This window comes from Chinchilla lanigera, unplaced genomic scaffold, assembly GCF_000276665.1.
Source record: "Chinchilla lanigera isolate Chin_1 unplaced genomic scaffold, ChiLan1.0 scaffold00039, whole genome shotgun sequence".
NCBI lineage: Eukaryota > Metazoa > Chordata > Mammalia > Rodentia > Chinchillidae > Chinchilla > Chinchilla lanigera.
In genome coordinates, this window is record NW_004955440.1 from 3008053 (window position 1) to 3021308 (window position 13256).

Here is a 13256-nt window from a genome sequence, read left to right on the forward strand (position 1 = left end):
TTTATTTGCTGAAACAGGTGGTTGACCATACTTGGTTGGCCCCTGGGTTAAAATACCTGGGAGCCAGGAAAGAAGGAAGAAGTGCAATCACTGATGTTTTAGAGACTTCTTTGGCTTCTGTTGTATGAAATGACCATAAAGGACAAAACATGGTAGCTGGAAGACTATTGAGAAGACTTAAATAGTAACATAAACAAAATGATCATTGCCTGCCTGAGGTTCGCAACACAGAAGAAATTGGACTACAAGCTCCATTAAGGCACAGATGCTTGTTTACTTCTATCTCCATAGCCAAACCACTGGCCAATACTATCATTTAATACAAAACTCAAATAGGTTAAGTAAATGATGTAGAATCTGCAAACTGATACAGACCTTGAATATATGATTATGAAAATAAGTTCACTTGTTTGTAAAAGAATATAGTATGTGAATTTCAAATTAATTTGAACCACAAATGACTTCCAGAAATATGATTGTAAAAGTAAATGTCTCCAAATCATAAAATTTTTATTATCCTTTATTTTTGGACCATTATCACCAATTTGAACCTTTTTGAAGATAGGAAATATTTTGTAAATATTACTACATAGGAATTTTGTTACCATTTATTTACAGATGGCGTTATGTATTTGACAAAAACTCAACTTTTTATATCTCTTCTTTCTTTCTTTCTAGTCCCTGTGTTCTCAAGAGAATTATATTATTGACAAAAGGTGAGGGAATTTTTAACAACTATTTTGGTAACTGCTGACTGGTGCTAATAAAAATTAAAATATCTTATTAAAATGCCAACAGAATCCAAGATGAGGATGCTAGTAGTACCCAGCAGAGGCGCCAGATATTTAGGTATTAGAAGCATGTTTTCAATGCAGTATTGAAAAATTAAAGCATTTTTTTGCTCTCTCTTTTCCTGCTGTTGGCTTTTCAAAGTTTTATTTCTGAATTACAGAGTTAACAAAGATGCTTCAGGAAGATCAACAAATAGTCATCAAAGCAGCACTGAGAATGAGCTGAAATACTCTGAACCTCGACCATGGAGCAGCACAGATTCAGATAGCTCCCTGAGAAATTTGAAGCCTGCTGTAACCAAAGCCAGCAGTTTTAGTGGAATCTCAGTCCTGACAAGAGGTGATAGTTCTGGAAGCAGCAAAAGCATAGGCAGGCTTTCTAAAACAGGTACAGATATCTACCTGGAATGAAACTAGTGTGCTTAGTGTTGTTTTAGCTTGTTATTGTGTGACCTTATCATGTTACTCTGAAATATAAAATTCCTACCTACAGTACATTGACCCCCCTCCAAAGTCCTTAAAGGGTAAATCTTCACTAACATTAAGATACATTCTCTGTCCTGGAGATAGATCTACAAACATTAATTAAAGTAAATTTTTTCTCTGAAGAGACATAGATTTAATCAAATAGATCCAGTGACTTTTCATCTTTAGTTTGAGAGCCCAGAGATCATTGGAAATTCTCTGTTGCTTATCTATGATAAGAAAGCATGGCTTCTCACCTGGGAGTATTTAATATTCATTGCATTTTCTGCTAGTACTATCAATTATTTGTTGCATTTTCGTAATAAAGCCCTCTGTTTCCATATCCAAAAAATGAATAAAATTGCCAAGAAGTTTCTGAGGAATTAACCAGTGAAAAACAGTATGAGGTGTAACTATTATAAATTTTAATAATCTCACTCTCAACTGCTCTTCATTTAGAATACATTGGCTCATAGTATCTTCCCTTCACTTTTATTAACTTCAGTATTAAAGAAGTTCATATGTCTTTTTGGCCTCTTGTAGATCTTTATTTTTATCCTCAGATAAACCTGAAAGTTAGGAATGGCTATTTTTAGAGTAACCATGCAGCTAAGACTTCAGTGCTTTAAATTGTTAGGGCTTGTATCTTTTTAATTTAAAATATGGACATATTGGGAATATTTTAGTGATTATGTTAGGATAACATTAAAAACTATGTTTAAGATGGCCACAGTGACATGCATCAAACTTGCAATCTTCCTGGCTAGCCACTGGGGGTGCTTAGGCAGGAAGATTGGAAGTTTGAGGTCAGCCTGAGCAACTTAGCAAGACCCCATCTCAAAATAAAAAGGGCTGGGGCATTAGTTCAGTGGTAGACTGTCCCTGGGTTTAATCCCCAGTACAACAAAACCTGTATGTGTAGCATATAGGTATTCATTTGAAAAATGGCTACTAGGTCATAACAGAAAAAAAATCTATTCTTTTATGATGAGAAAGTTGTTCAGACATACTGTCAAATCAGAACATTTAAGAACATGTGCGCCAGACGTGTGGCACACACCTGTAATCCCAGCACTTGGGAGGGTGAGGCAGGAGGATTGTTGCGAGTTCAAGGCTAGCCTGCACTACAAAGTGAGCTTAAGGCCAACCTGAAAAGACAAAAAAAAGAAAAGAGCATGTGCTATTTATAGCCTATACTATCTTCTGAGATGGAAATATTGCTTAATCTTTTTTTTTATTTTAAAGAGTAAAAGAAGGATAACATAATAATAGGAGGGGCTTACCAAATTACAGACAAAGTGGTAGGAACTTATCAATGGTTATTGTTTTACATATTGTTATCTATAAGATAGTTTCTCAGGAAAACAAATAGACAAATGATAGTGAGTTAAAGACAAAAGAGGTAGGAGATTATCAATAGTTGTTGTACTATACTTAGGTATCTTCAAAGTGGCTTCTAAAGAATATAAATAGAACTATACATGAGTGACCTACTGAATAATCATTCAATAATTCTCAATGGTTGTTGTAGGAAACACATAATAATAAACATGGATCCATTTATGAAATAGGATAGGAACAATACAAACATTACAGAGTTATGGATAGATTAGTAGGAAAATATCAATTACTGCTGTAATACATGGTGGTATCTTCAAAGTGGTTTCTCAGGAAGACAGAGATACACAAGAAGGATCTAACAAGCAGTTACAGCCTAAGGGTTGTCAAAAATCAAGTGAGTCGTCTGGGGCGAAAGCCATTTTTTGTAGCATTTTCTCTCCAGCCTCCCATCGCATTGGGACCCCACAAAATCTTTCTTTTTATAGGGAGCAGTATTTCTTTAAAAATTCTCAGATTACAAGGGCTGGGGGTATAGCTCAACAGCACAGCGCCTGCCTGGCAAGCATAAGGTCCTGAGTTCGATTCCCGATACCAAAAAAAAAAAAATTTGAAAAATTCTCAGATTACAGTCATATTGGTACTGCTAACACTTTATGCTTCTACCTTCCTAAGTATAGAAGCAGTTTGTTTAGCAATTCCTCTTATCCCAGATCCTTAAACTCAATATTGTAGGTACAGAGTATAAGCAGATATGGAATATGCTCCAACAGATAAGCAATATCATAACCCTGTTTTTCTCAAAAAATACTACATAGATTTTCTTTCCTGTGTAATCAAATACTCACTGGCCACATTTTTAACAATTAGTTGACATTAAATGCATTTATTATGTTACAAGTCCACCTAAGCTTTCCTTTAGGTATTTCACAATATATCCAAGAGAAAAACAGCTGCTTCAGGTTCATTTAGGGGTGTTAACCTGTAAGTATATCAACTCCATTTTTAAAGCTTGACTAACCATAGTATTGTTGGGCTTTCTGAAGGAAAAGGACAGGAGAAGAAACTAAATTGCAATAAACTTCTTTAGGTCAGTTAAAGGCCATTATCTTAGCTGGGATATTTAAAAATACTGGATGTCACCAGCTCACATATTATAAGTAGGGAATGACTCTGACAGATCGGTAACATTTGTAAGATGAGACATATGAAATACTCGTGTTTTCTTCCCATTGTCCAATCTCCATTCTTTGCAGTTTTTTAGATTTTCAGTGTGGTGGCTCAGGAAATGTTCTTGGTAGACTTGAAAGCAGAGCGCAAAGCTTGTGTTTTCTGTCACTTGACTTTAAAAGGAAGTTTGATTTATATTTGTCCTCAGATGTCAAAGTCTCATTTCCAGATAAGTTAATGGCAAAATTACAGAGTATTTGTACACACTTGATAATCATAAATTTTCATTTGAAAATGTAAAAGTACATTAGCAGTCTTGAGTGCCAAGAGAAATTCTTGAAAGGAAGATGATTGATGAATGAGTCTGTCGGGTATTAATCCTAGTGAAAATGTATAAAAGGCCATACTGGCTTCTTTGGTATCAGTTTCCTAATCCAAATCCAAACTTAAAAGGAATGTTCAGCATTAAGCACCTTTACCTTCGTGGATAAGTTTCAGCTTGCTCTTGCCAAGAGAAGAGTGCTTGAGTTACAGAAAGCATAATTAGCGTGAAGAATTCAGCCTTTTTGTAAACTTTAAGATATAAAAATAGATTTTAGCTGGGTGTGGTGATGCACGCCTGTATTTCTAGCACTTGGGAGGCTGAGGCAGGAGGATCATTGCAAGTTCAAGGCTAGCGTGGGGTACAAAGTGAGCTCAAGGCCAACCTGAACTGCATAGTGAGACCCTGTCTCAAAAAAAAAAAAAAAAAAAATTGGTTCTGATACATAAATGAGTTTTCTACGATGACACAGCCTCTATTTCTGTAACTATTTAAACTGGACTATCTAAGCAGTCCTGTGAATGTTTCCCAAACTTGGCTAATGAAAACCAAAGAGTTGCCTCACAATTAAGTACATGTTATTTAAAGACAGAAGGAAAATACTCAAGTTTTAATTGAATGTGTACACTCCCTACCGTTCCAGAATGTGTTTTTCCACACTTGTCAGTGAATTAGAGTCTTAGTGTTTATAAAGAACAATTTGTAGTTGTCCTTCCAACGGGTATTAAATAATCTCATCCATTTACAGAAGGGAAGATGTTAAAGAGGTAGAACTAGAGCATTACTAATTCATATGTCTTTGAGTCAGTAAGGAGTAGTGTCCAATGTTGAGTCAGTTATTTTGACAAAAGGTAAAAATAATCTTTGAGATAAATCAGTAATTCTCTTAACTAGAAGACTATGGATACATCCATCATACTTTTCAGGATAGATGGTTTTCACTGTGGGGCAAAGAGATTAAAATTATACTATGTGATAATTTGTATTTAGGTCTAAAAAAGAGAATCCGGAGCCCAGTGTGGTAGCACATGCCTGTAATCACGGCACTTGGGAGGCTGAGGCAGGATGATCACCACACGTTGGAGGCCAGCCTGGGCTACTTAGTGAGTTTAAGGCCAGCCTAAATTACAGGGTGAGACCCTGTCTCACAAAATAAAAATGAGAATCTATAGAGAAATCTATGCAATATATAATTTGTCTAAATTATGTTTCATTTGGGGAAATGAGTTCTAAAATAGCTCCAAAGCAGTTTATTCATCATTTGAAAGCCTGTCAGAAAGAGAACCACTAGGAAGCTATGGTTTGTGGTTGTGGAAAAGAAAAGCTCCCTCAGCTTTAGGAAGGAGTAACTTTAAAAATATTCAAATGGCTAAGTGTACTTGGTACAGGTAAAAATTAAGCTTCTCAGTTTTAACATTCCAGTTACATTTGGCATAAACTCATGTGATGTTGTGGTAAAAAAAGAAAAATTATTAGGATCAAGTGATAGAATTCTTAAGAGTTTTTGTGAAGAGTGATTTTGACACAATTTAAAATAGAGGCTGTCCTTCAGAAGGCAATCTGTATAGTATATTATAGTATATTATGTCCTTCAGAAGGCAATCTGTAGAGTACATTGTAGTTGTTCATTTCGGTCCTTTAAAACTGTCCATCCCATTGCCAGGCCTAGTGGCACACACATCGTCAGCCCAACAGTCCTGTGGTGAGGCAGGAGAATGCCATTAGTTCCAGGCCAGCCTGAACTACATAGCAAGGCCCTGTCTCAAAAAACCAAAACCTGTCCACTCCAGAGTGAGCTCCCTTCTTCAAAACCCAGTTAACTATGTGCATTGTGCAAGTATTTTCCATTCTTTTATTGTCTCATTGTCCACCTATACCTATTACACTGAAAGTCAATGGCATTTTTAGTCTCCATATAATAGAAAATGAAATAAATTACTGGCATAAAAGTAGTCACAATTCAATTACCAAATTAGTTCATTAAGTTTAGTGAGAAATAAATTTTAAGCCAGGTATGGTGGTGCACGCCTGTAATCCCAGCACTCGGGAGGCTGAGGCAGGAGGACTGTTGCAAGTTTGAGACCAGCCTGGGCTACAAAGTAAGCTCAAGGCCAGCCTGAACTGCATAGGAGACCCTGTCTCAAAAAGACAAAAAAGAAGGAAGGAAGGAAGGAAGGAAGGGGGAAGGAAGGAAGGAAGGAAGGGAGGAAGGGAGGAAGGGAGAAGGAAGGAAGGAAGGAAGGAAGGAAGGAAGGAAGGAAGGAAGGAAAAATTTTAAATTGATGGCAGTATAAATACTTGGAATATTTTTCTTGTTATCTCTGTTACTTGATTAAAAAAATTGGAAGTTGAGTTTACATTGTGGAAGGTGCTGTGACTGAGCTGAGAAATGAAGTTCTGCAGTGAAATGACAACTTTATCATTTTTCATTTCTGTTATTTCCTACACTATTCTTACTCTTTCTGTGTTCTTATAGATGAGGGGTTTCTGATGTAAGAGGTTTTGGACATTTGCCATACTAAATTACTTTTCCTGGGGGAAAATTGTAATCTATATAATCCTAGGTGTTAATCTGAAAGGTAAAATGTATGTAACTTGTACTTTGGGAATGTGCTTTTTGTGGCTGTCTGCGGCTGTTTTTATTATAAATTTGCCTAAGTTGCATGCTTTGGCTTGGACTTTTTTGACAATTATGGACCAGCTTGCTATATTAAACATGTTCGTGTTGGGGATAAGCAGAATTGAACAGTAAATCGGAAAGAGCAGTTGCTTTCATGTGGTAACTGCATGTTACGCAATGTGAATTTTACTGTTATATATTAAAGCCTGTATTTTTATGTGAGGTTTTAAAAGTCCGTATTTGTCATTACTTTTTCCCTAGGTTCCGAGTCTTCTGGCAGTGTAGGGTCGTCTACGGGCTCGCTCTCTCACATCCAGCAGCCTCTCCCGGGCGCAGCTCTCAGCCAGTCCGCTCATGGCGCACCTGTCGTCTTTCCAGCCGTCAGCACCCAGAGTTCTCTCTCCTTCGATGGTGGCCTGAATGGGCAAGTCACATCTCCTAGCGCTAGCTTCTTCTTGCTTCCTTTGGAAGCGGCAGGCATACCACCTGGCAGTATTCTGATCAACCCACAAACAGGTTGGTATCCAGGGAAAAAAATGTTTACTTCTTTTTTTGTTTTTGTTTTTTTTCCCCCCAGTACCAGGAATCGAACTCACTACCTTGCACTTGCCAGGCAGGCACTGTACCACTGAGCTAAATCCCCAGCCCCAAAAAAGTGTTTATTTCAGTTGAGGTATCAAGAATGATCTAGGGGCTGGGGATTTAGCTCAGCGGCAAAAGCGCCTGCCTGGCAAGCACAAGGTTGTGAGTTTGGTTCCCGGTACCAGAGAAAAAAAAAAAAAAAAAAAAGAATGATCTAAAAATTAAAAGGTACTTTGTAATGTATTGTTCATACACGTTAGCGTTTAATTTTTCATAAATAGCATTTTCTTAAGAACTTTAATAAATCACTTATACTAAAAATGTTAACAATCGTTTATATCAGAATGCATTTTTCCCTTTTGACATATTTTAAGCTAAATAATGGCCAGTAAGTAAAGAACAATTAATTTCTTAGAAATAAGACAACTGCCTTTTATTTGGTAAAACAATTTTATTCTAGGGGAAACTGCATTTTCTGAAGAAGAAACAAGCAACTCTTAATCATGATATACTGAGTGGGAAAATCTATACATAATTAGTTGCCCTTCAGAATGTGGTCATTGTCTTTTTACTGAAGTAAAGTTGAAAAGACATTATTTGTTTTTAAAAAATGAGTAGAGTTGGGCATGGTGGTGGCACGCCTGTAATCCCAGTAATCTGGAGGCTGAGACAGTAGGATCACCATGAGTTTGAGGCCAGCCTGGACTACATAGTGAGTTCAAGGTCAGCCTGAACTAAAAAAGTGAGGCTCTATCTCAAAAAAAAAACAAAGGAAAAAGAATAGTCATTATGAACTAATATTGGTAGTGCATGTTCCTGTTCTTTGCAGTTAACTAGTAATAATTTACATCTGTGCAGCATTTATATTGTACCATATAATGCACTGTTAGGTGCTTTCTATATAATCGTTAACCCACTCTGTTAGGTAGATCAGTTCTCCATTTACAGTTAAAGAAACTGAACCTCAGAAAGGTGAAGAAATGACACTTGTAATATATCTCACTGTGTACATCTACAAAAGTTTTTTTTTAGAGAACATGAGCTTTCAAAAAGATCATAGGAAGCCATGGTTTTTGTTCAAAATAACAGCCCAATTATTTGTGAAGGTAGTGAAAACAGTCTTAGAGCTAATCTCTTTAAAAGTCAGGGGGCTGGGGGTTTAGCTCAACGGCACAGCACCTGCCCAGCAAGCGCAAGGTCATGAGTTTGATTCCTGCTACCGGAAAAAAACCAAAAGAATAAAAAAATAAAAATAAAAGTCAGGGACTAAGCTGATGTAGTGACATCATAATGGCAGTAGTTAGGCCAGAAGATAGAGATGGAAGTGTCAGGTCCTTTGAGTGTCCGTGGCCCTTTTGTTTGGAGTTGAGAAAACCACAGGTTCAAACTCATTACTTTCATAATTTATTCATATTTCAAGATAAGGTATTCAAACAGTTTATAAGTATTGAATTAATTTAAATTGATTTCTTTTCAGAAAATTATAACACTTTTGCATAAATGGTTATGTTCTTACCCCTTACATATTTTGTATTACTAAACTGTTTCTTCTGGACTAAATATAAGATTATTTAATAATTTGCTATTTCCTGTCACTTTTCATTCAGAACATCTAAGTTAATGTAGTTTTAGTAACAAAGGGTTAATTCCTTATGAAGTGATAGAATGAAAAACTGACCAATCTGAAATTGAATTTTGTTTGTTTGTTTTGTTTTGTTTTGTTTTTTTCCCGGTACCAGGAATCAAACTCATGACTTTGCGCTTACTGGGCGGGCGCTGTGCCGCTGAGCTAAATCCCCAGCCCCCTGAATTGTATTTTAAATGAGCCAAAAGAAAACAGTGCTACAGCAGATCCCAACTTTTTTTAACAAATAGTCCTCAGTTAAATTACTTTGACTCTTTTTTTTTTTTTTTGGAAAGAAGGTCTCACTATATAGTGCAAGCTGGCCTTAAACTCGTTTACATAGCCAGGCTTGGCCTTGAACACACAGCAATCCTCCTGCCTCAGCCTTCCAAGTGCTAGAATTACAGGCATGTGCCACCATACCTGGCAGAACGTGCTTTCACCCAAATCTGATCTACTAATTGTTTTCCAAATTATTTAGCAATCAAAATACCTATTATGACTTGTTTTTAATTATCTGTAACCATTAATTAATTATCAGGACGCTGATGAAAGTAATTTACTTAGACTTTTTCTGCTTCATAGCAAGAGATTCATGTAATCTTCCCTCCCAGATATTACCTCACTATATGTCTTGAATTTTGTCATAAAAAGGAAATAAATGAAATGGAGAACAATTTACCATGGAAGAATGGACGCTTGGAAAGCAATTGAAGAAAATATTATTTAGTCACATTTCTTCATTTCCTCTGTATTTTTCATACTCTGAATGAGTGTTAGACTCCGTGAAAAGTTTGCTTCACAGATTCTTTTCTAAAGTATTGCACTTATTTTATAATACTTACCTCCTTCACCACTGTTGTAATCAGTGTGCAGTAAGAAAGCTTAAAAAATCAGTATGAAGGGCCGGGGATATAGCTCAGTGGTATGAGCACCTGCCTAGCAAGCACAAGGTCCTGAGTTCATTTCCCGGTACCAAAAAAAATCAATATGTAAATTCTATGTAGTTTTCTCACCAGTGAATAGTTTACTATAATTAAAAAGAAATTATTTTAGAACATTTGCAATTAAAAATTATTTACAATGATGAACAATTTTTTTAAAATTTAACAATTAAAAATTGTGAAATTGTTGATCTCACAATTTTAAGCTGTCATTTTCTTTTTCATCCTATATTAATTTTTTAATGAAATATATGCAATGTGACCTATAAATTATATATTTCCCACCCTCTAATAAAAACTAATGAATGACTTTCCAGTGACCTGAAGTCAGACATTTTTATCTTTTTATCTTTTTTTTTTTTTTTTAAGAGGGGCTAGGCATTTTTATATTTAAATTGAAATGTGTTCTAGCCATATAGGACCACAGTCCTGTATCTGAATCTCTTGGATAAAACATGTTTCATAATTCAGATTTTTTTTTTTTTTTCTTTTTGAGACAGGGTCTTGCTACGCAGTTCAGGCTGAACTTGACCTCACTTTGTAACCCAGGCTGGTGTCGAACATGCAGCGATCCTCCTGCCTCAGGCACCACGCCTGGCCATAATTCAGATTTTTTAGAAAAGATTGTGAAAAGCCAGGTGTGGTGGTGCACACCTGTAATCCCAGCATTTGGGAGGCTGAGGCAGGAGGATTGCCATATGTTCAAGGCCAGCCTGGGCTACAGAAAAGAGTTCAAGGCCAGCCTTCACTACATAATGAGACCTTGCCTCAAAAAAAAAAAAAAAAAAATGCAGTATAAAGTACATCCACATGCTGGGAAATAATGTAACTCAGCAGCACAGCGCCTGCATGGCAAGTACAAGGTCCTGAGTTCAATTCCCGGTTCCAAACAAATATATATATATATATCCAGAATGTTCTAGGACAGCACCCTGTCATAAAACACAGCAGTAAAACATTTAAATATTTACAATAAGGGGGCAAAACAAAGATTATTAGTAGCTTCATGTCAGATTAGTCCTTTTCCCAAGCTAAGAATCTATTGATTTTAAAGAACATTGGGCCAGGTGTGGTGGCACATTCCTGTAATCCCAGCACTTGGGAGGCTGAGGCAGGAGGATGGTTGCGAGTTTGAGACCAGCCTGGGCTACAAAGTGAGTTCAAGGCCAGCCTGAACTACATAGTGAGACCCTGTCTCAAAAAGACAAAAAACAAACAAACAAACAAAAAGAGAACATTGAGAGTTTTGAAATTGTGGGTCAGGCATATGTGGGCATATTTTATAAATTGTTAGTAGAATGAGTTACTTTGAATCTGTTGTAAATTGTTACTGTCTTCCATTTTTAATCTTTCAGGTCAGCCCTTCATAAACCCAGATGGGAGTCCAGTCGTGTATAATCCTCCTATGACTCAACAGCCCGTTAGAACCCAAGTGCCTGGACCTCCACAGCCACCTCTGCAACTCCCACCACCTCAGCAACCAGCAGCTAATCACATTTTCTCACAGGTACCCGTATCCATAGTTACATAATATTAAGTTCACCTGCCTTTGCATATCTGGGCCTAAATTCACTAATTAGAGCTGAGATAGCCCAAGTAAGTATCTCTTAGAATTTTAATATTCTACCTTCAATGATGTCCCACTTAGAACTCATAAGAAGAAGGGGTTGTTTCAAGGGCTTTCAGCTAGTATGGAAAATATATTGGAAAAAAGAAATGGTTTCATCTCATGGTCTTAACTGATTTTTAATCCCTATTTTATACCAAGAAATGTACAAAAAGAAGAACAAACACAAAACAGTACAAACTGTTCTTTGCTCAGGAAGCAAAGTGAATTATTTTAAGATTTAACAGATCAAGCGGTTAGAAGAAACTGAGGTAATTTGCTCACGTTCTGCAAGGCGTCATTCCGTCTGCCCTACGAGAGACACAAATTCCAAGTTAGAGCTCCCAGAAGGAGTCTTAATAATACCTTGACTATAAATATTTAGAGGTTACACATACATTTCACACTGTCTTTTCTCCTTAACCTGTGTCATCCATCGTTTGAGCACTTGACTATATTAATATAAACTTCTTAATTTTCGTTCTAACATTTAGAGCCTGTGTAACATATCAGTTTATGCAAATAGTTGCATGCAAATAGTTGCAAATCTTTTCCCTGTAAGACCATCTAAATATTCAACTAATGAGGACATGCAGAGTAATTTCTTAGGATAGAAACTTGCTGATGAGCTGAATAAATTCCATTATTCATTAGTTTTACTCAAGAGAAATATCATTCGTAATTGTGGAGATAAAGAACATACCCTGAACAAGGAGTTTAATTATGTTACCAAATAGTGTGAATGTCATGAAAATAATGGACTTTTGGCAGTTAAGGCTCCTAATTAAGATCCCCCAGCAAGGCTGTTTTGTTTTGTTTTGTTTTGCTTTGTTTTGTTTTAAGTAGGACTTAAATGTTTTGAGGCCCAATGAAGACCATAGAAAGTAAATTCGTACATGTAGAGGAGGTTGCCTAAAGCTTTTCCAAAGCATCCCATGTCTCCTTCCCAATCTCGGTTGGTTACATAGACTCAAACTACATAAACCTTTTCACTGGACTTTTCTACCTTAGCTTCATTCAGCTTGATCTAAGAGAGTTTCCTCTTTATAAAAAGCTGTAATTCAAAGTTTTGAAGCATACATCAAACTCCATAACTAATTTTTCTGGCATTATTTAAGTATTACAGGTAATTTCATCATCAGATGAAGAAACAAACTCAATTTGCAAATTACAGTATCTTTTACATGCTTTAAGATGATTTTTTCATGGAATTTCAAATAACCAAACAAAATAATGCTATGAAATGCAGAGCTTTCAGATGAGCTACATGTCTTGAACATTCAACATAAAATCTATCACTTTAGATGAACATTGTTTCACAGCCAGTTGCAGTTCAAGTAGGTAAAGGAACTACTGTGATTTTTTCTTCTCTAAATGGTGCCAGAATTTCACTTTGGTCCACCGGTGATTTAGCCCACAGTTTTCTCTATAGCATTTGACATTCAAGGAGACATTAACTCATACCCTGATTGTTCATAGTACCCTTTTTTTTAATCCCACATCAGACCATAGTTTTGTTTCATCTGAGACTTACAGAGGAGGGCAGGCTTTCTGAAGGATGATTATGTCCTAATGGTTATCTGACTTACTAACACGTTAAGTAGCCTGTACTTCAAAGTTCTAAAGCCAGTGCAGCTCATTAGTGTAATCTACATTGTCACTCTCTAGGAAAATTGCTCATTTTTAGTTGGGAGGTTTGTGAGGAACCAGAGGCTACTCTACGGATTGTTTAGCTTCTCCTTTTTTTAAAAAATTGTGTGTGTGTGTGTGTGTGTGTGTGTGTGTGTGTGTGTG

The 13256-nt window shown here is 36.4% G+C and overlaps 1 protein-coding gene across 9 annotated transcripts in view; it reads left to right on the forward strand.

Annotated features, from left to right (window-relative positions):
- The window catches only part of R3hdm1 (R3H domain containing 1), a 167802-nt gene that overhangs the window by 99332 nt on the left and 55214 nt on the right, over positions 1-13256 (forward strand). For 8 of the 9 annotated variants that reach the window (XM_013517471.1, XM_013517474.1, XM_013517475.1 and 5 more), the window contains 5 exons: positions 679-716; positions 799-849; positions 953-1179; positions 6968-7222; positions 11212-11363. In XM_013517471.1, the coding sequence (XP_013372925.1) occupies positions 679-716; positions 799-849; positions 953-1179; positions 6968-7222; positions 11212-11363 (723 nt within the window). The remainder of the gene's footprint in view (positions 1-678; positions 717-798; positions 850-952; positions 1180-6967; positions 7223-11211; positions 11364-13256) is intronic. The other variant, XM_013517476.1, reaches the window with a different exon arrangement.